The sequence below is a fragment of the Anolis sagrei genome, chromosome 4 (genome assembly GCF_037176765.1).
Source record: "Anolis sagrei isolate rAnoSag1 chromosome 4, rAnoSag1.mat, whole genome shotgun sequence".
Taxonomy (NCBI): domain Eukaryota; kingdom Metazoa; phylum Chordata; class Lepidosauria; order Squamata; family Dactyloidae; genus Anolis; species Anolis sagrei.
In genome coordinates, this window is record NC_090024.1 from 33,068,371 (window position 1) to 33,095,407 (window position 27,037).

General features: G+C 47.0%; 1 protein-coding gene across 1 annotated transcript; it reads left to right on the top strand.

Moving 5' to 3' along the window:
* The first annotated feature begins 251 nt into the window (after positions 1 to 251).
* GDF6 (growth differentiation factor 6) lies at positions 252 to 25,962 on the top strand. Its single transcript, XM_060775633.2, has 2 exons — positions 252 to 609; positions 24,961 to 25,962. Exons 1-2 carry the CDS (start codon positions 300 to 302, stop codon positions 25,893 to 25,895), a joined length of 1,245 nt encoding a protein of 414 aa, XP_060631616.2. The 5' UTR covers positions 252 to 299; the 3' UTR covers positions 25,896 to 25,962.
* Positions 25,963 to 27,037: the final 1,075 nt, after the last annotated feature.

The window sequence follows — 27,037 nt, forward strand, 5'->3', positions numbered from 1 at the left end:
TCCAGCAGTTTGCGGGACTGTGACCTGGCCCTCTGTTTAAAAAGTTTGAGGACCCCTGGTGTAGAAGATGCAGCCTCGTTTGCGCGCAGAAGAAGCCCAGTCCACCTTTTCATCTGATTGGGCGAGGCGCTCGGAGGGGCCCCCTCCCCTCTGAGCGAAGGGGGCGTGGCTTGCGGGGTGGGCGTGTCCGGCGCGGGGGCCCCTGTCCTGCCCTGGCGGGCCGCGCGCTGGGGGCGGCAGGCAGACAGACGGCCGGAGGGAGCTGCGCGGAGCGGGCGCGCCTGGCTCCTCCGCTCGTCATGCATGCTGCCCGGGCTCTGCTCTCCGCCGTGTCCCTCGCCTCCTGCCTCCTCTGGGGCCACTTGCCCTGCGGCCGCCCGGCCACTATCCCCTCTTCCTTGCCCTCCTCTTCCTCTTCCTCCTCCTCCTCGCCTCCTTTCCGGGAGACCCCCGAGGCCGGCATGCGAGAGGCTGCCTCTCCGCGCGTGGAGCCCCCCGAGTACATGCTGTCCCTCTACCGGACCTCCTCCTCCGCGGGCAGCAACGCCAGCTTCTCCCGGGCGCCCAAAGCCGCCAATACAGTCACAAGCTTCGTGGACCGAGGGAGAGGTAAGGCAGGTCTCTTCCGACCCGTACCAAGCATGGGCAAACTTGGGCCTTTCAGGTGTTTTGGACTCCAACTCCCACCATTCCGAACAGCCTCAGGCCCCTTCCTTTTCCCCCTCAGCCGCTTAAGCGGCTGAGGGGGAAAAGGAAGGGGCCTGAGGCTGTTCGGAATGGTGGGAGTTGGAGTCCAAAACACCTGAAGGGCCCAAGTTTGCCCATGCCTGCTCGATCCCACCTTTTCCTTTGCCAAGAGAAGGTGAATTAAGGCCTCGGAACCTCCTATCTATCTACATGGAGTAAATTAGGGAGGGCTGAACCACAGAAGAGGCGGCGAATCGAGCGTGCACCTGATTTGACACGAAACGGAGACGAGTATGCGAAACGGAGACGAGTATGCGGCTCCAACCCCAGTGTCCGCGGCTTCGGGGCGGATTGTTGTTGTTTTTTGAAGTGGTCAGTGTAAAACGTAGGCTTCGGTTCTCTCTTTCTTTTGACAGCCAGAGAATGGGTCTTTCCAATTTAGTTCTCTTCCCCTTGGAGAAAACACAATTTGAACGCCCGACTCGTTGTTTAGCGGGAGCCCTGCGTTGGCTCAGAAGTTTAGCAAAGTTGGCCCCGATCCTCTTTGGCTTCTTCGCTTCTGGGGACCCTTTTCTCGGGGAAGTGAGTGGTTACAGTGGCCGCACACGGTGGGGGTGAAGTGGTCGCCGCACCTCGGAGGAGCTCCCTTAGGGGTGGATGCGCTTCCTGGCCATTTCTGCCCGTTTTTCATTCTTCCTCTTCGTTTTCTTCTTCGGTTCTCTTTCTCCTCTTTCAACTCCTCCTCTTCTCTTTCTCATACGCTTCTCTTTCATTTCCTCCATCTTCCTCCCCTCCTTTTTCGTTTCCTCCCGCTTCATCCTCCTCTTCTTCCTTTCCTCGCCCTCTTCTTTCTCTTCACCACCTCTTCCTCTTCTTCTCTTCCTCCATCTCCTCCTCTTTCACTTCCCCATCCTCCTCCACCACTTCCCCCCTTTTCCTCCTCCTCTGTCCTTCTTTTCTTCTTTCCCCTTCTTTTTCTTCTCTTTCTCCTCTTTCATCTCCCCCTCTTCTCTTTCTCCACCTCTTCTCCTTCATTGCCTCCATCTTTCTCCCCTCCTTTTTCTCCCCCCCTTGTCCTCCTCTTCTCCCTTTCATCACCCTCTTCTTTCTCTTCTCCTTCTCCACCTCTTCCTCTTCTTCTCTTCCTCCATCTCCTCCCCGTTTACTTCCCCATCCTCCTCCTCCACTACATTCTCCCCCTTTTCCTTCTCCTCGGTCCTTCTCCTCTTCTTTCCCCTTCTTTTTCTTCTCCTGTTTTCTTTCTCCTCTCCTCTTCTTATATTTCTCCTCCGCCTCCTGTTCTCTCCTTCCTCCTCCCCTTCTTCTTTTTCCCTCTCATCTTCTTTCTCTTCTCTTTCTTTTCCTCAACCTTTTCCTCATCTCCTTATCTTGCTCCCTCTCCTCCTCTTCTACTTCCCCATCCTCCTCCACCAGCTCCTCCTCTTTTCCTTCTCTCTCCTCCTCCTCTTTCCTTCTTTTTCTTCTCCTGTTCTCTTTCGCCTCTTTCATTTCCTCCTTTTCTCTTTCTCCTCCTCCTCCTCTTCTGCTTCCCCCTCCTGCTCTTCTCCTTTTTCTCCTCCTCCACCTAATCTATCTCTCTTCCCCATCTTCTTTTCTTCTTCTGTTATTCCTCATCCTCCCGTTCTTCTCCCTTTTCTCCTTCTCCTCTTTCTCTTCTCCTTCTCTTCCTCCACCTCCTCCTCGTCTTCTTCTTTCTCTCCTCCTCCCTCTCCTCCTCTTCTACTTACTCATCCTCCTCCACCACCACCTCCCCTTTGCTTCCTCTCTCCTCCTCCTCTTCTTTCCCCTTCTTTTTCTTCTCCTGTTCTCTTTTTCCTCCTCTTCTATTTTCCCCTCCCCCACTTCACCTTTTTCTCTCCTTCGCCTCATCTCCTTCTCCTCTTCTTCCTCCTTTCCTGCCCCTCTTCTTTCTCTTCTCCTTTTCCTCCACTTCCTCCTCTTCTGCTTCCCAATTCTCCACCACTACCTCCATCTTCATCACCACCTCCTCCACTTTTCCTCCTCCTCCTCCTTTTCTTCTACTTCCCCCTGGTGCTCCTCTTCTTTTCCTCCTCCTCCTTTCTCCTCCTCCTCCTCCATTTCCTCCCCTTCTGATTTTGATGTGATGTGTCACAGGCTGTGACCTGGTGCTTGGACCTTCCGAGGGTTGCTTAGCATCCAGGCCCTGATTGGAGTATTCCAACACCGTGATCTAATTGAGGGTTCATGTCATAACATATCACGGGTTGTCTAGTCTCCCATAATAATGAAGGCGGAGGGGAGGGGAGGGGGCTGCCCAGTCGAGCCCAGGGGCCAAGGCGGACAGGACTGGGAGAGAACTCCCTTTCCCCTGAAGCCCAAGCACCCCTGCCTCCTCTTCCCTCTCCTCCCTGGTGTCCTCTTAATGGGTGAAACAGGCTTGGCTTCTGCAGCACCTGAGAACCCAGGAGTGATGCATGTGTGTGTGATAGACATATGGAGCTGTTCAAGAATAAAAATGACATACACACATATTTGAAAGAATTGATCAAAATTACATACACACACAGACATGCATATGCATACAGTCCAGGCTCCCACCAGACTCAGGAAATTCGATTGTTCTCTGCATCAGGCCTGAGCAAACTTGGGGCCTTCCTTCAGGTGTTTTGGACTTCAACTCCCACAATTCCTGGTCTCAGGCCCTCTCCTTTTCCCCCCCAGCCTCTTAAGAAATAATGCAGTTGGCTCAATGCTAGACTCCTGAGATTTACAGTTTGGTGATGCCACTGCGCTTATTGGTGGAGAAGGCTCAAGTCCCTGTCAAACTACAACTCCTATGATTCCACAGCCTGAAATTAATGGGGTTTTCTTAGGCAAGAGATTCTCAGGGGTGGTTTGCCACTGGCTGCATTAATTCTATAGTGTAGATCAGGCCTGGGCAAACTTGGGTCCTTCTTCCAGAAGGGTGCTGCTCAAGGAGATTCCATCTAAACATTAGGTAGAACTTCCTTACTGTGAGAGCTGTTCAGCAGTGGAACTCTCTGCCCCAGAGTGTGGTGGACGCTCCTTCTTTGGAGGCTTTTAAGCAGAGGTTGGATGGCCATCTGTCCACGGTGCTTTGAATGCAATTCCCCTGCTTCTTGGCAGGGGGTTGGACTGGATGGCCCATGAGGTCTCTTTCAACTCTAGGATTCTATGATACATAACAAGATTAGTACACAGCAGCCAAGATCACTATGCTGGCTTTTGTATTTGATCAGTTTCAAAGTGTCTAGGACTGTGTGATGTATGTCAGCGCAGATTGTTTTTAAGTACAGGCCAAGGTCTTCAGGCACTGCACCCAGTGTGCCGATCACTAATTGGACCACTTTTACTGGCTTGTGCCATTCATTATTATTATTATTGTGTGGTGGAAGCTCCTTCTTTGGAAGCTTTTAAACAGAGGCTGGATGGTCATCTGTTGGGGGTGCTTTGAATGCAGTTATCCTGCTTCTTGGCTCGGGGTTGGACTGGATGGCCCATGAGGTCAACTCTAGGATTGTATGTTTCTAAGGGAGCATCTCCACTGCAGAAATAATGCAGTTGGCTCAATGCTTGACTCCTGAGATTTGCAGTTTGGTGAGGCCACAGCGTCTGTGAGGTTTGTGGCAGGCATTTTCAGGGGTTGTGAGGTCTCATAACCTCTGAAGATGCCTGCCATAGATGCAGGCGAAACGTTAGGAGAGAATGCTTCTGGAACATGGCCATACAGCTGGGAAACACAAGAGCTTTTCTAGAAACGGAGAAGTCGGGAATGCCATTCTTTCAGCTGTTTAGGAGCCCCCCCCCGTGGCGCAGTGGGTTAAACCTTTGTGCCAGCAAGAGCAGGGGTCCTCAAACTTTTTAAACAGAGGGCCAGGTCACAGTCCCCCAAATGGTTGGCGAGCCGGATTATAATATGAAAAAAAATTGAATTCCTATGCACACTGCACATATCTTATTTGTAGTGCAAAAAACACTTAATACAATAATTAAAATGAAGAATTTTAACAAATATAAACTTATTAGTATTTCATTAGGAAGTGTGGGCCTGCTTTTGGCTGATGAGATAGGACTGTTGTTGTTGTGTGCTTTCAAATCGTTTCAGATTTAGCTTGACCCTGAGCAGGCCCGTAACCAGGATTTCGATTGAGGGGGAGGGCTGAGCTTTTTCAGGGGGGGTTTCGGGGGGGGGGGTGAGTCTGAGTGAAAGAGGGTCTACCCTAGCAAACCTTTTGTATCATTACCCCAATACCCCCATGCATATGGGGTATATTGAGTATGGTGATCAGATCATGATATGAATAAACATAACAGTTGAAATAATGCACCAGTAAGGCCTTTTCGCGAACCATCATGAGAATTTCGGGGGGGGGGGCTGAAGCCCCTCACCCCCCCCCCCCGCTACATGCCTGATCCCTGAGTGAGGGCCGGGTAAATGATCTTGGAGGGCCGTATCCGGCCCCTGGCTTTAGTTTGAGGACCCCTGAGCAAGAGATTCGAATCTGGGGAGAGTGCGGATGAGCTCCCTCTGTTAGCTCCAGCTCCCCAAACGGAGACATGAGAGAAGCCTCCCACGAGGATAGTGAAACATCAAAAACATCCGGGCGTCCCCTGAGCAACGTCCTTGCAGACGGCCAATTCTCTCACACCAGAAGCGACTTGCAGTTTCTGAAGTCGCTCCTGACGGGGGGGGGGGGGGAGAGAGACCGAGGAACTTTTGCGTCTGGAGGAAGAAAAGCGAATAGGAGTTTACAATCCAACCCAAACTTCTTCCCTGAAAAGAAAGCACCTGTTTTGCAATTCCCCCCACACTGAGATCTGGAAGAATAACCGAGAGTTCCTGAGACACCTGCAAGGCGAGCAACGACCTTGTTTCCTTCAGCTTTTTCAAGACGTGCACCGAAGAAAAGGCGTCGCTTTGAGTGGAGACGGTTCCGTTTTTTCTTCGATTCGATTCGGATGTTCGGAGCCTGACTCTGGGCGCATGAAGTCACCCATTAAGAGGCAGATGGTGCTCCGTCCTTCTTCAGGAGGAGGAGGAGGAAGAAGATGGGGGGGGGGGCACACAACAAGAAAGGAGACCCAATAGTGACCCGTCCTCTCCTTCATCTTCCCAGATCCGCCGCCCCTCCGGCTGCGTTCTTCATTAATGATTCATTCCTCGCCTTGCCATTGTGTCCCTTTGGGTCTCCACATCCCCCTTGTTGCGTGCGAGCTAAACCATGTCCTTGGGAGGATTAATTCGAAACAAGATCCGGAAGGATATTTATTTATTTATCGTATCAGAAGCGAACCCAGGCTACAGTTGTAGTGTATTTAAAAAAAAAAACACAAAGTTTTAAAAACTTGGCATTGCACTAAATGTCCTTTGAGCGGTTGCTGGTCACTTGGAGTGCCTCTGGTGTTGCTATCAGAAGGTCCTCCATTGTGCATGCGGCTGGATTGGAATAGGTGGTCTGTGGTTTGCTCTTCTCTCTTCATACTCGCAAGTGGTGGACTCTGCTTTGTGGCCCCAATTCTTAAGGTTGGCTCTGCATCTCTTGATTTGCTTATTTATTCCGTATCGGGGGAAAAAAATAATACAAAACTGATCAAAATAGAAGGAGCACAAGCTGCGAAATATCTTTTGACCAAAAACGGGCAACAGCGACTGCATTGTCTGTAGCCTCAAACAAATCTTCCACTGTACATGAGGTAGAACATTATACAGATGCGGAGTTGTTTGTCTCACAAGGTGGAGGATTCCTGCCATTTTGCCAGGTTGTCTTTTGATCTGCCCACTCCACTTCCGAGTCTGATCAGGGACTTCCAAGTTGTCCATTCTTGGTTTGCTCCTGGAGGCAGACCCTCTGTGAGGAGCCACCCAATTGGGATTTCCTGGTTTAGCTTTCCAGAGGGATACTCTTGCTGTTGCTGGGGGGATGTTAAGAGGAGGGGTGGTCTTCGTGAAGCTTTTCCTTGACTTGAGTTTACTGGGATGAGGCTGATAGCCATGCAGTGCATCTCGTGGTGCACAGGGGAGGGAGTCTCTCATTCGATATCAGCCATGGCTTGAGGTTCCGGGTTTTAACCTGCTACTTTTGGACTCTTGCTTGCTGAGGTGTTCCTGCAAGTATCTTCTTGATTTAAGGCATTGTTGTGCTGACTGATATCGGAACAGGGGATAGGCCCGGAGATCTCATTGCCTTGGTCCTTTCGTTCTGGAAGCAAAATCAAGTTGATAGGATTTCCCGGCTCCATGACTCAAGGTACATCTACACCGTAAAATCAGTGCAGTTTGAAACCACTTGAACTGCAAGGGCTTCACGCTTTGGAGTTGTAGTTTTACAACTGAAGGGTCTTCAGTTTTCTCCGCCCAAGAGGGCCGGGGCCTCACCAAAGGACAGGTTGAAAGTGGTGTCAAGCTCCAATTATTTATCCTACAGTTCTGGAGACCAAGGTGATTTCATTCACTTGCATTTCCTAAAGGTTTGGAAAAGGTACTTTCTTGGAATGTATCTTCAGTTGGTCGTGCTGACTGGAAGATTGTGGGAGCAAATGAAAGAAAGCAAGAAAGAAAGAAAGAAAGAAAGAAGGAGAAGGAAGAAAGTGAGGGGGGAGAAGGAATGGAGGAAGGAAGGAAGGAAAGGGAGGGAAAGGAAGGAAGGAAGGAAGGAAGGGAGGGAGGGGAAGGGAGGGAGGGAGGGGAAAGAGAAGGAAGGAAAGAAAGAAAGAAAGAAAGAAAGAAAGAAAGGAAGGAAGGAAGGAAGGAAGGAGGATGAGGAGAGGGGAAGTGGAAGGAGAAAGAAAGAAAGAAAGAAAGAGGAAAGAGAAGGAGAAGGAAAGAAAGAAAGGAAGAAGGTTGATTTTCTAGTCCAAGACGTTTTCGAAGCCCGAGTAGCCTTTCCTGGAGCATCTGGTTATCCAAAAAGTACGCTTTCTGACCTCCGCAATTGCCTTAAACTGGAGAGTTTGGGTCATTATTCAGCCTGAAGGATACGAGTTGAAAAGCAGGTGGAAGTCAATTCAAATGCCCCTTTTCCTTTTTTTGCCCATGCTTGGTGTAGATGAACCCTTGTCCTCGAAGCCTGCATTTCGTTAACAATATTGAAATCAGGATGCTTGCCATAGATGCAGGCGAAACGTCAGGAGAGAATGCCTCTAGAACATGGCCATATAGCCCGAAAAAACCTACAACAACCCATAGCCAACCCCTGAAAATCGCCTCTTTTAGGACTCTTCCAGTTTGTAGATTTTGTCCCATATGCAACATTGGCCTCATCACACTAGAGATACAATCCACTTAAAATGAATGAATCCACTTTAAATCCAGTTTCTGCCTCCTGCAGAATTCTGGGGTTTGTAGTTTAGGGAGGAGCCTTTAAGAGCCTCACTTTACTACAAACCCCAGAATTCTGCAGGAGGCAGAAACTGGATTTTAAGTGGATTCATTCTCTAGTGTGATAAAGAGAGGAACAGGGAGCGAAAAGAGCTCTCAATTGGCGCCGTAGAAGAGATCTACCTCTCTCTCTCTCTCTCTCTCTCTCTCTCTCCCACACACACACACACATACACACACACAAAAATATATTTTGTGGTTCATTTGGAAAGAAGAAAGTCGAAATCTTCTATGCTCCATTGTCCTTGGGAGATAAACCACCTGGTTGGGGGGAATCGGAATCCTCGTTGTCCCAACCCAGTCCGTTTCTTTCCCTCGATTTCTTTTTTCCTTTCTTTCTATCCTTCCTATATATTTCGACTCGTATTTCATCTCTTTTTGCCCACCTTCTCCGCCTCAAACAGGCCGGGCTTTTTGATCCGAAACACCATTACTAATCGCAAGGAATTGGTTTCATTGGGAATTCGGAGTAAACTGGTTGAAGGAATGGAATAGAAGTGTCGTATTTCAAGCCCAGGCTTATTCCCAATTCCTTTTTTGCAAGGGAAATCTGGAAGAAGACAAAACAGAAGCGTTTAAAGACGGGGTTTTGATGCACGCCTGTCAGGGACCCAGCCAAACCCATGACATTCAGGAGAATTTATTTCCACCGCGGAGTTGCATGGCTGCCGAACAGGATTCACACGGTAGAATTAATGCAGAATTAATGACTGCCATGGTTCAGTGCTGTGGAATAATGGGATTCGTAGTTTGGTGAGGCAACAACAGTCTTTGGTATAGAAGGCTAAAGACCTTATAAAACTACAGCTCCCAGGATTCTTTAGCATTCAGCCATAGTATTGGATTTGAAGTTTAATCTCAACCGGGACTTTGATATTCCTCAAAACACTGAGGGTCCTTCCACACAGTCTTGTATCCCAGAATATTAAGGCAGAAAATCCCACAATATCTGCTTTGAATTGGGTTATCTGAGTCCACACTCAGATAATGTTGGATTTTCTGCCTTGATATTCTGGGATATAGGGCTGTGTGGAAGGGCTCTGAGTGTGGGCTCAGTTTACCCAGTTCAAAGCAGATAATGTTGGATTTTCTGCCTTGATACTCTGAAATACAGGGCTGTGTGGAAGGGCCCGGAGTGTGGACTCAGTTAACCCAGTTCAAAGCAGATATTGTGGGATTTTCTGCCTTGATATTCTGGGATATAGGGCTGTGTGGAAGGGCTCTGAGTGTGGACTCGGATAACCCAATTCAAAGCAGATAATGTTGGAATTTCTGCCTGGATATTCTGAAATATAGGGCTGTGTGGAAGGGCCCGGAGTGTGGACTCAGTTTACCCAGTTCAAAGCAGATATTGTGGGATTTTCTGCCTTGATATTCTGGGATATAGGGCTGTGTGGAAGGGCCCTGAGTGTGGACTCAGATAACCCACTTCAAAGCAGATATTGAGGGATTTTCTGCCTTGATATTCTGGGATATAGGGCTGTGTGGAAGGGCCCGGAGTGTGGACTCAGATAACCCACTTCAAAGCAGATATTGGGGGATTTTCTGCTTTGATATTCTGGGATATAGGGCTGTGTGGAAGGGCCCGGAGTGTGGACTCAGATAACCCACTTCAAAGCAGATATTGAGGGATTTTCTGCCTTGATATTCTGGGATATAGGGCTGTGTGGAAGGGCCCGGAGTGTGGACTCAGATAACCCACTTCAAAGCAGATATTGAGGGATTTTCTGCTTTGATATTCTGGGATATAGGGCTGTGTGGAAGGGCCCGGAGTGTGGACTCAGATAACCCACTTCAAAGCAGATATTGAGGGATTTTCCGCCTTGATATTCTGGGATATAGGGCTGTGTGGAAGGGCCCTGAGTGTGGACCCAGATAACCCAGTTCAAAGCAAATATTGTGGGATTTTCTGCCTGGATATTCTGAAATATAGGCCTGTGTGGAAGGGCCCTGAATGTGGACTCGGATAACCCACTTCAAAGCAGAAAATTTGGATTTTCTGCCTTGATACTCTGAAACATAGGGCTGTGTGGAAGGGCCCCGGAGTGTGGCCTCAGATAATCCACTTCAAAGCAGATATTGTGGGATTTTCTGCCTGGGTATTCTGGGAAATAGAGTTGTGTGGAAGGGCCCTGAGTTCAAAAGAATCCTGATTCCATATTTCCTTCTTTTCTTTCAGTGTCCGGGCAAGCATGGATATATATTTTTTTGGGGGGGGGGGGGGGAGAGAAGGACTGAAGCCTGGAAAACTCAAAACGACCCAGTGATTCTGGCCATGAAAGCCTTCCACGATGCATGTATTACTCTTTAAATAATCATAATAACCACTCTGAGCTGTTAAAAGAGTGTATATATTCTTGGGACAGCCTGGATTCGCTATGATAGTTCCCTTTGTTGAGTACATGTGTGGGTGCTCCATACACAGAGGTGTGTTTGTTTCAAACCTGGACTGTTGTGAAAGGCTTTCTCTGAGTCATCATCCCAGGCTAGAGAGCCTTCTTAGTGTTTGCTCCCACGCCCTCTTTCTTCCCCTTCCACCTGCAGGCAAAGACCTTTTTGTTCAAGCAAGCTTTTAATGTGTAACCTCTCACCAGGAGGCTCCTTACTGGAAAGCTGGAGCATTTGTGTGCCTTTTAATGATTTTCTACTAATTTAATGTGATTTTTTAAAACTTCCTCTTATGATTTTATTATTGTTAGATTTCAACTGGTGAATCCTCTTGGGTTCCACTCTGGCAGCATATTGATAGTTCATTTATTATTATTCTATTTGGGAGCAACTCAAGTGCCAAATTGGCCTTGTCTGCTGTAAATCTTGTTTCTGAACTGAGTAAAGTAACAAATATTGCATATGACTTGTTCTGCCCTGACTTGCACTATACAACTAGCAATGGCAACAAAGATTGGGGCTAGCCCAGGCATGGAAAAACTTGGACCGTCCAGGTGTTTTGGACTCCAACTCCCACAATTCCTAACAGCCTCAGGCTGAGGGGAAAAAGGAAGGAACCTGGGGCTATTGGGAATGGTGGGAGTTGAAGTCCAAAACCCCTGGAGGGCCCAAGTTTGCCCAAACCTGGTCTAAAGACATTCAAAAAGGGGTCAGACTGTTAGGAATGGTGGGAGTTGAAGTTCAAACACCTGGAGGGCACAAGTTTGCCCAGGCCTGGTCTAAATACATTCAGACAGGAGTCAGACTGTTGGTAATGGTGGGAGTTGAAGTCCAAAACACTTGGAGGGCCAAACTATGCCTGGTCCTGGTCTAAAGACATTCAAACAGGAGTCAGACTGTTAGGGATGGTGGGAGTTGAAGTCCAAACCACCTTGAGGGCCCAAGTTTGCCCAGGCCTTGTCTAAAGACATTGAAACAAGAATCGGACTGTTGGTAATGGTGGGAGTTGAAGTCCAAAACACTTGGAGGGCCAAACTATGCCTGGGCCTGGTCTAAAGACATTCAAACAGGAGTCAGACTGTTAGGGATGGTGGGAGTTGAAGTCCAAACCACTTTGAGGGCCCAAGTTTGCCCAGGCCTTGTCTAAAGACATTGAAACAAGAATCGGACTGTTAGGAATGGTGGGAGTTGAAGTCCAAAACACCTGGAGGGTCCAAATTTGCCCAGGCTTTGTCTAAAGACATTCAATCAGGGATCAGACTGATGGTGGGAGTTGAAGGCCAAAACACCTCGAGGGCCCAAGTTTGCCCAGAGGATCAAGGCAGAAAATCCCACATCATCTGAGACATTCAAACAGGGATCAGACTGTTAGGAATGGTGGGAGTTGAAGTCCAAAACACCTGGAGGGCCCAAGTGTGCCCAGGCCTGGTCTAAAGACATTCAAACAGGGGTCAGACTGTTAGGAATAGTGGGAGTTGAAGTCCAAAACACCTGGGGAGGGTCTATCTATTAGACTGACAAACGGTGGCACTTCTGTATGACTTATCTGGGAGTGAACCCCATTGGACTCTGTGGGAGTTGTTTCTGAGTAGAACTACTGGGGCTGGAGGCCAGCATAGCCTCCCTTCACTTAGGAAACACAACATTGAGGAAGCCACCAAACGCATCACCAATTTCGGTGACCAAAGAGAGAAGGTCAGCGGGTGGAGAGGGAACCACGAAGGCGTGAATGGGCGCCTGATGTAATGCAACAGGATAAACAAGCTTCCACCTAATAAATCATCTTTCTTTCCAGCCGCCGCCCTTCCCTCCCTTCGGTGTCTTTCCCCCTCCTCCTTGCAAGCAGGGTCGGCTCAAAGCGAGTCAAAGGATCGTAGCTGAATCAATGGGTTGAAGAATGAAAGAGTCGGGCTCTCTGCCACCCAGGCCTTTAAAAAAAAAAAGGCTGTGGGAGAGGAATTGTGGCCCTTCCACACAGCCCTATATCACAGAATATCAAGGCAGAAAATCTCACAATTGACCGCATCACACTACAGAATGCATCCACTTAAAACCCGGTTGCTGCCTCCTGCAGAATTCTGGGGTTTGTAGTAAAGTGGGGTTCTTAAAGGCTCCTCCCTAAACTACAAACCCCAGAATCCTGCAGGAGGCAGCAACCAGACTTAAAGTGGATTCATTCTCTAGTGTGATGAAGTCGATTCTACTTCATCACACTAGAGAATGGATCCACTTTAAGTGCTTTGAATTATCCACACTCAGATGTGAGATTTTCTGCCTTGATCCCCTGGGATATAGGGCTGTGTGGAAGGGCCTTCAGATAACCCAGTTCAAAGCAGACATTCTGGGGGCCCTTCCACACAGCCCTATGTCCCAGAGGATTAAGGCAGAAAATCCCACATCATCTGAGAGTGGAATCGGATAACCCAGTTCAAAGCAGATATTGTGGGATTTTCTGCCTCGATATTCTGAGATATAGGGCTGTGTGGAAGGGCCCTGGGATTTTCTGCCTTGATATTTATTATTATTATTATTATTATTATTATTATTATTTTTAATAAAATAAAATAATAATGATGATAAAAAATTAAAAAATTAAAACTGCATTGATATTGTGGGATTTATTTATTTTTTTAATGTCAGGAGCGACTTGAGAAACTGCAAGTCGCTTCTGGTGTGAGAATATTTGCCCAGGGGGCGCCCGGATGTTTTGATGTTTTACCTTCCTTGTGGGAGGTTAAACATCATGTCCCCGTTTAGGGAGCTGGAGCTAAGAGCTCATCCGCTCTCTTCCTGGATTCGAACCTTCGACCTCTCGGTCTTCAGTCCTGCCTGCACAAGGGTTTAACCCACTTCGCCACTGGGGGCTTCTTATATTCTGGGATATAGGGGTGTGTGGAAGGGCCCTTAAATTCCACTTAACGGACTGAACTCGATTTCATGAATCTCCTCCGAGGAAAGAAGCCGGTGGAGACACTTTCTTGAAAAGCCACTGTCCCAGTTTTCCACCGGAGAGCGTTGGGTCTTCAGAAGTGATGGGGCGACCTCTGGGATCCAGTCTTATGGTCGTCACGGTAGTTTCCTCCTGGATAATCCCCAGAGCGACTCTATTTGAGCTTGCTTAACTGGTTATCAACAGATTTTTGGCCAAGGAACCAATACCAGTGCTAGAGGAAGCTTTCTTTTTGGACTTCTAGCCCCTCCCAGCCAGCATAGCCAGCAGCCATGGGGATTGTAGTCCAAAACCTAATGTTCCCAATGCTCTGTTCAGAAGATGGTATCTCTTTATTCCTGCTGGATATGAGAGCCATTTCTTTCTGAAATTTGAAATATACACACTTTCATTTCACTTTTGAATGTGGAATGATAGAAAATAATAATAATAATAATAATAATAATAATAATAATCTGACATAATATGAGGATTTAAAGATCGAACTGTAAAGACTCTGGCACAAGCCAGTCAAGGTGGTCCCAGTGGCCCAGTGGTCTGGGAGGGACTAGAAGTCCAAAAAGAAACCTTCCTCAAGCTCTGGTATTAGTCCCTTGGCCAAAAATCTGTTGATAACCAGTTAAGCAAGCTCAAATAGAGTCGCTCTGGGGATTATCCAGGAGGAAACTACCTTGACGACCATAAGATTGGATCCCAGAGGTCGCCCCATCACTTCTGAAGATCCAACGCTTTCCGGTGGAAAACTGGGACCCGGTGGCCTGGGTGCAGTGTCTAAAGACCTTGGCCTGCAGTTAAACACAATACCGGCTGCCAGTTGCAGAAGGCCACCTTACTGGGGTCTGCATGCATTATTCGTGGATACATCACACAGTCCTAGAAGTGATCCAATACAACAGCCAGCAGAGTGATCTTGTCTGCTGTGGACTCATAGAATCATAGAATCATAGAATCAAAGAGTTGGAAGAGACCTCATGGGCCATCCAGTCCAACCCCCTGCCAAGAAGCAGGAATATTGCATTCAAATCACCCCTGACAGATGGCCATCCAGCCTCTGTTTAAAAGCTTCCAAAGAAGGAGCCTCCACCACACTCCGGGGCAGAGAGTTCCACTGCTGAACGGCTCTCACAGTCAGGAAGTTCTTCCTCATGTTCAGATGGAATCTCCTCTCTTGTAGTTTGAAGCCATTGTTCCCAGTCCTAGTCTCCAGGGAAGCAGAAAACAAGCTTGGTCCCTCCTCCCTGTGGCTTCCTCTCACATATTTATACATGGCTATCATATCCCCTCTCAGCCTTCTCTTCTTCAGGCTAAACATGCCCAGCTCCTTAAGCCGCTCCTCATAGGGCTTGTTCTCCAGACCTTTTATCATTTTAGTCGCTCTCCTCTGGACACATTCCAGCTTGTCAATATCTCTCTTGAATTGTGGTGCCCAGAATTGGACACAATATTCCAGGTGTGGTCTAACCAAAGCAGAATAGAGGGGTAGCATGACTTCCCTAGATCTTGTTGTGTTTCAAATAATAATAATAATAATAATAATAATAATAATAATAAAAACAATATCTGTATTTGTAGACCGAGCTATCTTCCCAAGAATGAAGGAACTCATTCTTGTAGCACTTGACACTGTTTCCTAAATTGTTGCTGTCTGGCCAAGATCTAAAATGGTTAGGGTGAGGGCCCTTCTATACAGCCCTATATCTCAGAATATCAAGGCCGAAAATCCCACATTAGCTGAGTGTGGACTCAGATAACCCAGTTCAAAGCAGATATTGTAGGCTTTGCTACCTTGATATTTTGGGATATAGGGCTGTGTGGAAGGGCCCTGAGAAGAAGGAGTCAAAATAGTGACCTGATTGGATTTCAAGGATCTGATTTGATACCAGGCTTCTCCCTGGCATCTCAAAGGATTTTGGGCATTCATTCCTCATCTTGAAGGAATCACTGTTGTGGCTGAGATGAGAACCTGGACTTTCAAATCTTTCCTCCCTGGGGATGAACTTTCTTGACTGTCTATTGTGACATGATGCCAAATTCCCGGATTAAGCAGGATGGATGGAGCCAGGAGGGGCAAAAGTCAAAATGCTTAGTCTCCAGAAGGAGTTACAATTGTATGTGGGAGGGTGATACAGAGACAGACAGAAGACATCCTACCCATTGTATACATCAGGCCTGAGCAAACTTGGGCCCTCCAGGTGTTTTGGACTCCAAGTCCCACAATTCCTAACAGCCTCATGTCCTTTCCTTAAGTGGGGGGTGGGGGTGGGAAGGGACCTGAGGCTGTTAGGAATTGTGGGACTTGGAGTCCAAAACACCTGCAGGGCCCAAGTTTGGCCATGTCTAGGATACATGCTGCCTTTGATCTACATACTGGTCTTCTTCATAACCATGCCTGAAACCATGGCTAAATCATATTACTTTAAAAAAATAATTTGTCCTCCCTTTTGGTTCAATACTGTGAGTGTTGGTTACCAACAGTTTGTGAGACAATGCTTTTCTGTGTGTTGGAATACAGCTTCCTGACCCCACCAGCATGATTATGGCAGTTGTTTCCCATAATAGAGATTTCTCTGTTTCCTAGCATGGCATTGATGGTGATCCCAGTGTAAATAAAATTTAGATTTTAAAGGGTGGTTATGGTTCTAGTAAGTTGACTTGTTCACTGTATAATTGTTTCAAAAAAGACCATTTCTACTAGGATTTCATTCTGATCTGCAACAGGAAGGGATAAGTTTTTTCAGGGATCATTTCCAGACAGATTTTAACGACAGGTAGATATTCTTCTAATGTAGTCACATCTACATTAGATGTGACTACATTAGGAATAACATTTAATTTCAGTCTTAATTCAGGTGGACCATGTTTAGATGGGTCATCCAATTTCTGATCAGTAAAATGCTATGCAGAATGCACCCCTAGAATGCAACCCTTGTGATTATTATAAGAGCGAGATCCCCATTTGAGTAATGAGAAATGAAGAAATCTGTCTAGATTACCTTTATTCTGGTCTCTGTGTGATTTCTGTTGTCATGACTGGAGACCAAGAAAATATAGAAATTGAGAAATGCAACCAGGGATTGGACATGTTGCCACCAAACACAGGAATCAAGGAACATGAAAGGCACTGCAAAGTACTTCAACCAGAGAAGTCAGCCATAGCAGAGCACCTGATGAACCAACCTGGTCACAGCATATTTTTTGAGAAAACAGAATTGCTGGACCACTCTAACAATCACCATATCAGACTATACAGAGAAGCCATTGAAATCCACAAGCATGTGGACAATTTCAACAGAAAGGAAGAAACCATGAAATGAACAAAATCTGTCTACCAGTATTAAAAAACCTCTAAAATCATAACAGTAATAAAGAGCAAAACTCAAACACAGGGGAACTCCAGACAAGAAACAACCAGAAAGAGCTTATCACCTCTCAACAAAGGATTCCCCTCAGGCAGGAACAAGCCACACCTAAAAACTGTCAGGCCATCAAATGCTAATCAAGGTGGCCAATTGAAACATTCACATCTAGCTCCAACAGATAAAAGTTCTTTCTCCCACCCTGGACTTTCCACAGTTATATAAACCCAATTTTCCTAGCTTCCAACAGACCTCACAATCTCTGAGGATGCCTGTCATAGATGCAGGCAAAACATCAGGAGAGAATGCTTCTAGAACATGGCCACACAGCCCGAAAAAACTACAATAACCCAGTGATGGAAAATACATTGTGGCTGCTTTGTTTGACCACTCTTAGAATCAGCCAGCCATGCTATGTAGTTTTAATTATTAATGTTTAATTGTATAGTTTTAATTGTATTTGTTTGTTTTTATATTTATATGTATTGGCATCAAATTGCTGTCTGCTGTAAGGCCGCCCTGAGTCCCTCTTTTAGGGTGAGAAGGATGGGATACAGATATATGAAATAAATAATAGTCCAAAAATATATTTCTCCTGAGCTGTATTTACTAAGGATGTCTCTGTTAGTTTGACCTTTTTACAGGCCAAGGTTTGCTAGTTCCCTCTCTAAGGGCTCCTCCACACAGTCATATAACCCAGAATATCAAGGCAGATAATCCACAATATCTGCTTTGAACTGGGTTATCTTAGTCCACACTGCCATATAACCCAGTTCAAAGGAGATAATCAATCGGGGATAATCTAGCTGCAGAGATTTAACTGCCATGAGTTAGGCAACCAATGTGCATCTAGTTCAATAAATAGCTAGATGAGGACTGTGGCTATTATGATGAAGGGGTTCTGCCAGTTATGATCCAGTTATGAACAAGGGACCCTTCCAGGCATCCATATAATCCAGGATATCAAGACAGGAAATCCCACAATATCTGCTTTGAACTGGGTTATCTGAGTCCACTCTGCCATATATTCCAGTTGAAAGCAGACACGGTGGGATTTCCTGCCTTGATATTTTGATATGTCTGTGTGGAAGGGCCCTCAGAATATCAAGAGAAGAGACAATATCTGCTTTGTACTGGACTATCTGAGTCCACACTACCCCATATTCCAGTTCAAAGCAGAGAATGTGGCATTTTCTTCAGCTGTGTGCAAGAGGACAAGGTCTGTAGTATTTTGTTTTCCAATAAAGTATCCATAGATATCTATGGGACATCCACAAGTAGGGCAGTTCAGACAGGCCCTCCCCTAGAGCTATCATGCAGAGTGTGGTATTCAGAGATATCTTGCCTTTATGTGCCATGGTCATAAAAATTCATTATTAAGACTTCAAGCTATAAACGTCACATTCTATTATTATAACCATTATTGATATACTGATAGTAGATGTATAATATAACCCAGGGGAGTGGCCAAGGAAAGAGCATGGCAGCATGGTTTGAGGGATGGACTATGACTCTGAAGGCTAGCCCATTGGGTGACCTTGAGCAAGTTACACACCCTCAGCCTTAGAAAACCCTATGATGGAATCACCGTAATTCAGAAACAACTTGAAGGCCAACAGCAACAAGGAAGGGGGGTATCTCTTAGTGGTGCTGTCACTGAAATGACCCTATCGCTTGCTATAGCAGGTGTAGTCTATTGGAGGGAGGAAGCACTGATCTCCCAGATTTTGGTGTGATAGATTTGCACTAAACGCTAGAGCAGAGGTCAGAATCGTGGAGTCCTGCAGTGGTTGTTGGACTGCAACTCATAGCATTTCTATTGATGTATTACTCTGGCTAAGGCTTGAAGTTCCAGGATAGCCTAACATTATCTGCAGGGTTGCATGATTGTTGTCCTCTGCTCACCCAGTCTGAGTCCTCTTGAATGTCTATAGACCAGGCATGGGCAAAGTTTAGCCCTCCAGGTGTTTTGGACTTCAACTCCCACCATTCCTAACAGCCTCGGGCTGAGGGGGGAAAGGAAAGGGCCTGAGGCTTTTAAGAATGGTGGGAGTTGAAGTCCAAAACACCTGGAGGGCAGAACTTTGTCCATGCCTGGTCTAAAGACATTCAAATAGGAGTCAGACTGTTAGGAATGGTGGGAGTTGAAGTCCAAAACACTTGGAGGGCCAAACTTTGCCCATGCCTGCTTTAGAACCACCCCTCTTTTTCCCAAATCATCTCAAGAGCCATTGTGTGTACATGTGCCTTCATGTCACCTATTGACTTATAGTTTCCCCATGGCTTTTGAATGGTTTACATTGGAGATGGTTTTGCCCATTCCTTCCTAATATAACTTACAGAACCATTTAAGTACTAACCAGTATTGACCCTGTTTAACTTCCAAGTGCTTTTTGTAACTTCTGACCCAGTAAAAAGACATGTTGTTCTCACAACTTGCACATTTGAGAGATCTTCTCATGCACAGACCACAACAACCACAAGTGGAGTTCTCGATTTTTCAAAATCTCTCATTCTTCTTCACATAGCTAGAATAATTTTGAAAATAGCTAAAGTGCCTGCATTTGTAATTCCTGAAAACCCAACTTGGTATCAAGTGGGTGGGATGAGATTGAGCCTGTTTTATGGGATTATCCTCATGGAGCTGGTGTACATTTTGCACATATGTGGTAGGCATATATTATATTATATTATTTATTATTATTATTATTTGTCCCATAACAGTTTTGCCATGTGAATTTCATGACTTTCTTTGAAAGCATCGGGTATCAAATGATGTGCTTAGTGGGTCTTATTCCAGGGTGCGAGCTTATGTGTCAAAGTATGGAAAAGTTGTTTTTGGGGGCAGCATCTCCCCATCAGTCAATGTCCAGACTGGTTAGGCAGAGTTTCATTGAAGGGTTAACTCAGGGATATTAACTCTGGTAGAAACAAGCTATCATCAAGGTGGCATTTTAGGTGGGAACAACATTTTTTAAGTACAAGGTTTCTAAAAATGTGTTTGCAGACTGGCTGTATATTCTCCAGAATGCTCTTTGATTGTAGGTGAACTACAACAACCAAATGTCAATGCCTTTCCCCCCCAAATGCCACCAGTGTTCACATTTGGGCATATTGAGTATTCGTGCCATGTGTGGTCCAGATCCATCATTGTTTGAGTCCACAGTGCTCTCTGGATGTAGGTGAACTACAACTCCAAAATTCAAGGTCAATGCCCACCAAACCTTTCCAGTATTTTCTGTTGGTCATGGGAGTTCTGTGTGCCAAGTTTGGTTCAATTCCATCATTGATGGAGTTCAGAATATTCTTTGATTGTAGGTTAACTATAAATCCCAGCAACTACAACTTCCAAATGACCCCACCAGTATTCAAATTTGGATTTATGATGCATTTGTACCAAAGTTGGTTCAGTGAATGAAAATACATCCTGCATATCAGATATTTACATTATGATTCATAACAGTAGAGCAATTACTCTTGTGAAGTAGCAACAAAAATAATTTTGTTGGGGGTCACCACAACATGAGGAACTGTATTAAGGGGTCATGGCATTAGGAAGGCTGAGAAAAACTGCAATAGGGTCTGTGGCTGTTGAGGATGTATGTGGATCATAGGTTCCCCATCACTGATTGAGGGGCTTTCTACACTGCCATGTAACCCATAATATCGTCAGATAATCCAGATTATCTGCTTTGAACCGGATTATCCGAGTCTACACTGACAGATAATCCAGTTGAAAGCGGATAATCTGGATTGCATACAGCTGTGTAGACGGGCCCGGAAACAAACTTGAATGTTGACTTTCAAATGTGCATCATAAGGTGTGTGTTTGTGATTGGCATTTAAAAGAAAAGGTTTCTGAAGTCATTAAACCGGGAACACGGGAGAGGATTTGATATTGGGTAAGAATATTCGTTTGAAAACCCTCTTCATCCCGGAGATTTGTAAGTCTTTGGAAACACACTGACTGTTGTGGGGCTGGGATTAGCCCTGGCGACCCATCAATCCTCCGCCTTCTCCTCCTTTCCGTCCCTGTTCTCAGCCCGGGTCTCGCGGGCGCTGCTCTCTGGTGACACTTTTACAATCGGAATATATACGGGTTTTTACTAGCTCTTGGGGAAAAACCCGGGGGCCGAAGGGATTCTTGTTGTTGTTGTTGTATTTGCTGGCTCGTAAACCCTTTTATTAGAAGCAGTGAAGGGATGGCGGGGGGAGGAAAGAAGGGGCTTGGCTTGGCTTTTTGCGACCTACGGGTTTGGGGTTTGTGTATATATGTCCGCAGAATGTGCCGACAACAAGAATCCAGGTTTGGAATAGAGGAATACAAGGGAGGAAGGAGAAAAGAGTTAATCATAACAATGACTAAAGGGAAGACTTTGAACACTGTGAACTCAATGCTCATTCGATTCTGTTTTGAGGAAAGTTTGTGGAACAAGGATCTGGTTTTAGTTGGGGCGCTAATAACATTTTTTGAACTGGATTATATGAGTCTGCACTGCCAGGTAATCTGGGATAAGAAGATAATCAGGGATCAGATCCTGGGATATATCCAGCCTATGTTGTACCCCGCCTAGAGTCAGAGGGAGAGGCTGGGGGTTGTTGTTGTTGTTGTTGTTATTATTATTATCATTATTTGAGAGGGAGTCATAGGGAGGAGGGAGCAAGCTTGTTTTCTGCTACCCTGGAGACTAGGAGACAGAACAATGGCTTCAAACTACAAGAAAGGAGATTCCACCTGGAACAATTTCCTGACTGTCAGAGCTGTTCAGCAGTGGAACTCTCTGCCCCAGAGTGTGGTGGACGCTCCTTCTTTGGAGGCTTTTAAGCAGAGGTTGGATGGCCATCTGTCCACGGTGCTTTGAATGCAATTCCCCTGCTTCTTGGCAGGGGGTTGGACTGGATGGCCCATGAGGTCTCTTTCAACTCTAGGATTCTATGATACATAACAAGATTAGTACACAGCAGCCAAGATCACTATGCTGGCTTTTGTATTTGATCAGTTTCAAAGTGTCTAGGACTGTGTGATGTATGTCAGCGCAGATTGTTTTTAAGTACAGGCCAAGGTCTTCAGGCACTGCACCCAGTGTGCCGATCACTAATTGGACCACTTTTACTGGCTTGTGCCATTCATTATTATTATTATTATTATTATTATTATAAACACAACAAGATTAGTACCCAGCAAACAAGATCACTATACTGGCTGTTGTATTGGATCACCTGTCGGACACTACACACATTATTCGGGGATACATCCTACAGTGTCTAGGACTGTAGGATGTATCCCCGAATAATGTGTGCAGATCCGAGTAGGGTGGCCTTTTACAGCTGACAGATGGTAATGTTGTCAGCGCCGATTGTGTTTAAGTGCAGGCCAAGGTCTTTAGGCACTGTACCCAGTGTGCCGATCACCACTAGGACCACCATGACTGGCTTGTGCCAGAGTGCGAGCTTTAAATCCTCATATCCTGTAAGCTTTTCCAGTTGCTTCTCCTCAATTCTGCTGTCACCTGGGATTGCAACATCAAAGATAGTGAGGTCGGGAGTATTATGCTCCAAAAGTCCCAGAGTAGTTCTACCTGTTGTTGTTATTATGATTATTATGATTATTATTATTCAAGAGGGATATTACTGTAATTGTTACTATTGTCACCTACCTTTCCTTGCGACTCGAGGCAGGGCACAACATAGGCCCCTCCTACTCTATTATATAAAATCCAAAGTTCTGCTCTGAACTGGATTATATGCCAGTGTAGACCAGGCATGGGCAAACTTGGGACCTCCAGGTGTTTTGGACTTCAACTCCTACAATTCCTAACAGCCTCAGGCCCTTTCCTTTTCCCCCTCAGCCGCTTAAGAACATGGGCCTTAGGTTACTGTAAGTTTTCCAGGCTGCATGGCCATGTTCCAGAAGCATTCTCTCTTGACCTTTCGCCCACACCTATGGCAGGCATCTTCAGAGGTTGTGAGGTTTGGGTTGTAGGTTTTTCGGGCTGTATGGCCATGTTCTAGAAGAATTCTCTCCTGACGTTTCGCCTGACAGGCATCCTCAGATGTTGTGAGGTCTGTTGGAAACTAGGAAAATTGGGTTTATGTATCATATTAGCTATACCCGCCAAGCGTTGCTGTGGCCAACCTTCCCTCCCTTCTTTCTATCTCTCCTTCCTTCCTCCCCTCTTTCCTTCCTTCCCTCTTTTTCTTTCCCTTCTTCTTTCTTCCTTCTCTACCTGTTTCTTTTGTCGCTTCCTTTGCTCTTTGGTTCCATCCTTCCTTGTCTCTTTCCTTCCTTCCTTCCCACTTCCTCTCTTTTGTTCCTTCTCTCCTTCCTTCCTCCCCTTTCTCTTTCCATCCTTCTTTCACTTTTTTATTTCCGTCTCTCCTTCCCGCTTTCTCTCCTTCCTTCCTTCCCTCTCACTTCCTCTCTTTTGTTCCTTCTCTCCTTCCCTTTCTCTTTCCATCCTTCTTTCACTTTTTTATTTCCTTCTCTCCTTCCCACTTTCCTTTCTTCCCTCCCACTTCCTCTCTTTTGTTCCTTCTCTCCTTCCTTCCTTCCCTTTCTCTTTCCTTCCTTCTTTCACTTTTTTATTTCCTTCTCTCCTTCCCACTTTCCTTCCTTCCCTCCCACTTTCTCTCTTTTGTTCCTTCTCTCCTTCCTTCCTTCCCTTTCTCTTTCCTTCCCTCTTTCACTTTTTTATTTCCTTCTCTCCTTCCCACTTTCTCTCCTTCCTTCCTTCCTTCCCTTTCTCTTTCCATCTTTCTTTCACTTTTTTATTTCCTTCTCTCCTTCCCACTTTCCTTCCTTCCCTCCCACTTCCTCTCTTTTGTTCCTTCTCTCCTTCCTTCCTTCCTTCCTTCCTTCCTTCCTTCCTTCCCTTTCTCTTTCCTTCCCTCTTTCACTTTTTTATTTCCTTCTCTCCTTCCCACTTTTTCTCCTTCCTTCCTTCCCTTTCTCTTTCCATCCTTCTTTCACTTTTTTATTTCCTTCTCTCCTTCCCACTTTCCTTCCTTCCCTCCCACTTCCTCTCTTTTGTTCCTTCCTTCCTTCCTTCCTTCCTTCCTTTACTCTTTCCTTCCTTCTTTCACTTTTTTATTTCCTTCTCTCCTTCCCACTTTCTCTCCTTCCTTCCATCCTTCCTTCCTTCCTTCCTTCCTTCCTTCCTTCCTTCCTTCCTTCCTTCCTTCCTTCCTCCCCCCCCCCCTTTCGGTGTATATGTGTTTTGTGTATGCATACATGTGTGTATATATTTCTGTATATGTATATGTGTGTTTGTGTATATATGTGGTTATGCACATGCGTTGTAATTCATTTTTTTTGTTTTTTGGCCTTTTAAGTCCCTTTCGCTGTGTTTTTCAGTGTTTTTATTAGTGATGGTCACTCGTTGGCCTGATAAGTGTATTGTGTCCAAATCTGGTATCAATTCCTACATTTTTATTTATATAGAAGATTAGGTTGATACGTTTTCCAACAGACCTCACAACCTCTGAGGGTGCCTGCCACAGATGCAGGCGAAACGTCAGGAGAGAATACTTCTAAAACATGGTCACACAGCCCGAAAAACCTACAACAACTGAGTGATTCCGGCCATGAAAGCCTTCGAGAACACGTTGTGAGGTCTGTTGGAAGCTGGGCAAGTGGGCTTTATTTATATATATATTCCACAGACATTCATTCCACAGATATATAGGTCTTTCTCCCACCCGGGACATCATTCCACAGATGGATGGATGGATGGATGGATGGATGGATGGATGGATAGATAGATAGATAGATAGATAGATAGATAGATATCTGTGGAATGATGTCCAGGGTGGGAGAAAGACCTCTGTCCCAAGTATGTGTGTGTATGTATGTGTGTGTGTATACACACACACACACACACACATACACATACACACAGCTATGTATCTATCTATGTATCTATGTATCTGTCTGTCTGTCTGCCTGCCTGCCTGCCTGCCTGCCTGCCTGTCTATCTGTGGAATGATGTCCCGGGTGGGAGAAAGACCTCTTTCCCGGGTATGTGTGTGTATGAAAGACCTCTGTCCCGGGTATGTGTGTGTGTGTGTGTGTGTGTGTCTGTGGAATGATGTCCCGGGTGGGAGAAAGAACCCCGGTGGGTTGGAGGCAAGCGTGAAGGCTGCACCTGATCACCTTGACGAGCACTGAAAGGCCTCTCTCCTCTTGCGTTATCTTGCAGACGATCTTCCGCCGGGCGCTTTGAGGCGACAGAAGTATTTGTTTGATGTCTCGACCCTCTCGGAGAAGGAGGAGCTGCTGGGAGCCGAGCTGCGGCTCTTCCGACAGGCGCCGGGCCCTCTTTCCTCGGGGTCTGAGGCGGGCCTGGCCCGGCTGCACGTCTCGCCTTGTCTCCCGGGACGCCCCCAGGCCGGGCGGACTTTGGCCCTGAGAAAACGCGAGGAGGAGGAGGAGGTGGCCGGCTTGGCGGGGCAGTGGCTCGTCTTCGACGTGTGGCCCGCTTTGCAGCAACAGAGGCATCACCACCGCCTTTGGAGGAAGCAGCAGCAGCAACAGCAGCAGCAGCGCCTCCTTTGCTTGGAGGTGCGCGCCGTCGAGGCGAGGCGCCTTCCTCCCCGCTCGCCTCTTTTGGACCTCAGCGGGTTGGGTTTGGGCCGAAGCGGGCGCGGGCAGGAGCAGAAGGCCCTTCTGGTGGTCTTCTCCAAGTCGAGGCGGAAGAACCTCTTCTCGGAGCTGCGGCCGGAGAAGGAGAAGGCGGAGGCGCGGAAGAAGGGCGGTCGGAGGCGGCGGCGCACGGCCTACAGCAGTCGTCACGGGAAGCGGCACGGGAAGAAGGCGCGCCTGCGGTGCAGCAAGAAGGCCCTGCACGTCAACTTCAAGGAGCTGGGCTGGGACGACTGGATCATCGCGCCCTTGGAGTACGAGGCCCACCACTGCGAGGGCGCCTGCGACTTCCCGCTCCGCTCCCACCTGGAGCCCACCAACCACGCCATCATCCAGACCCTCATGAACTCCATGGACCCCGGCGCCACCCCGCCCAGCTGCTGCGTGCCCACCAAGCTCAGCCCCATCAGCATCCTCTACACCGACGCCGGAAACAACGTGGTCTACAAGCAGTACGAGGACATGGTGGTCGAGTCCTGCGGGTGCAGGTAGCGCCCCGGCCTCGCCCTCGCCCTCCTGGGAAAGGGGGAGAAGGAAAGAAAGGAAGAAAGAAAGAAAGCGCCCAGAGGAGAGAGAGAGAAAGAGAGGAGGAGGAAGAAGGGAAGGATGCCAGCAGGGAGGAACTAACTGCCAGAGCTGGCCCTGCAGGAGGAAGAGATCAGAGCAAGAGGAAGGAGCGCTCCAAGGGGCGCACACACACAGAGAGAGTGAGAGGACTTCTCAAGGAAGCCAAGCCCTCTCCACAGAGATCTCTGCACGGGGAGCTGGAAGGCCAAGGCTTAAGCCTCATCTACACCATGCCAAGCTGTTGGACCGCAACTCCCAGCTTCCCTCAGTCTAAAGAGTTGACATCAGAGAACACCTTGGTATGGCCTTTTCACTGGCCAAGGTCTGCCACTTTCCCTCTTTAGGGATCTTCTAGCTGTCATTTTAATGAGTCAGGCAACCCAAAACAGGCATGGGCAAACTTCAGCCCTCCGGATGTTTTGGACTTCAACTCCCTGTGATAGAAGTGGCTTCTGTTGTTCAGAAGATGAATGTGTGCTTACAAAAAGGGCCAAGCTCTTTGATCATTTTGGAAAGGCAGTTTCTTTTTTGTGTTCCTTAAATCCACACACAATTCTGACCAGTGATATGAGATCCTGAATGGAGGTGCTACTGCATGCCCCACCACTGGGGTGCATCTCCACTGTAAAATTAGCACAGTTTGACACCACCTGACAGCCCCCTGGATGTTGTTGTTGTTCATTCGTTCAGTCGTCTCCGACTCTTCGTGACCTCATGGACCAGTCCACACCAGAGCTCCCTGTCGGCCGTCACCACCCCCAGCTCCTTCAAGGTCAGCACAGTCACTTCAAGGATGCCATCCATCCATCTTGCCCTTGGTCGGCCCCTCTTCCTTTTGCCTTCCACTTTCCCCAGCATAATTGTCTTCTCTAGGCTTTGCTGTCTCCTCATGATGTGGCCAAAGTATTTCAACTTTGTCTCTAGTATCCTTCCCTCCAATGAGCAGTCGGATGTACAGTGGGTTAAACAGCTGAACTGCTGAACTTGCTTACTAAAAGGTTGGCAGTTCAAATCCAGAGAGCAGGGTGAGCTCCCACTGTTAGGCCCAGTTTCTGCCAACCTAGTAG

Coding starts and splice junctions, on each gene's coding strand:
- GDF6 (XM_060775633.2), top strand. CDS start 300: ATGCATGCTGCCCGGGCTCTGCTCTCCGCCGTGTCCCTCGCCTCCTGC. Junction 610..24,960: donor CTTCGTGGACCGAGGGAGAG/GTAAGGCAGGTC, acceptor GTTATCTTGCAG/ACGATCTTCCGCCGGGCGCT.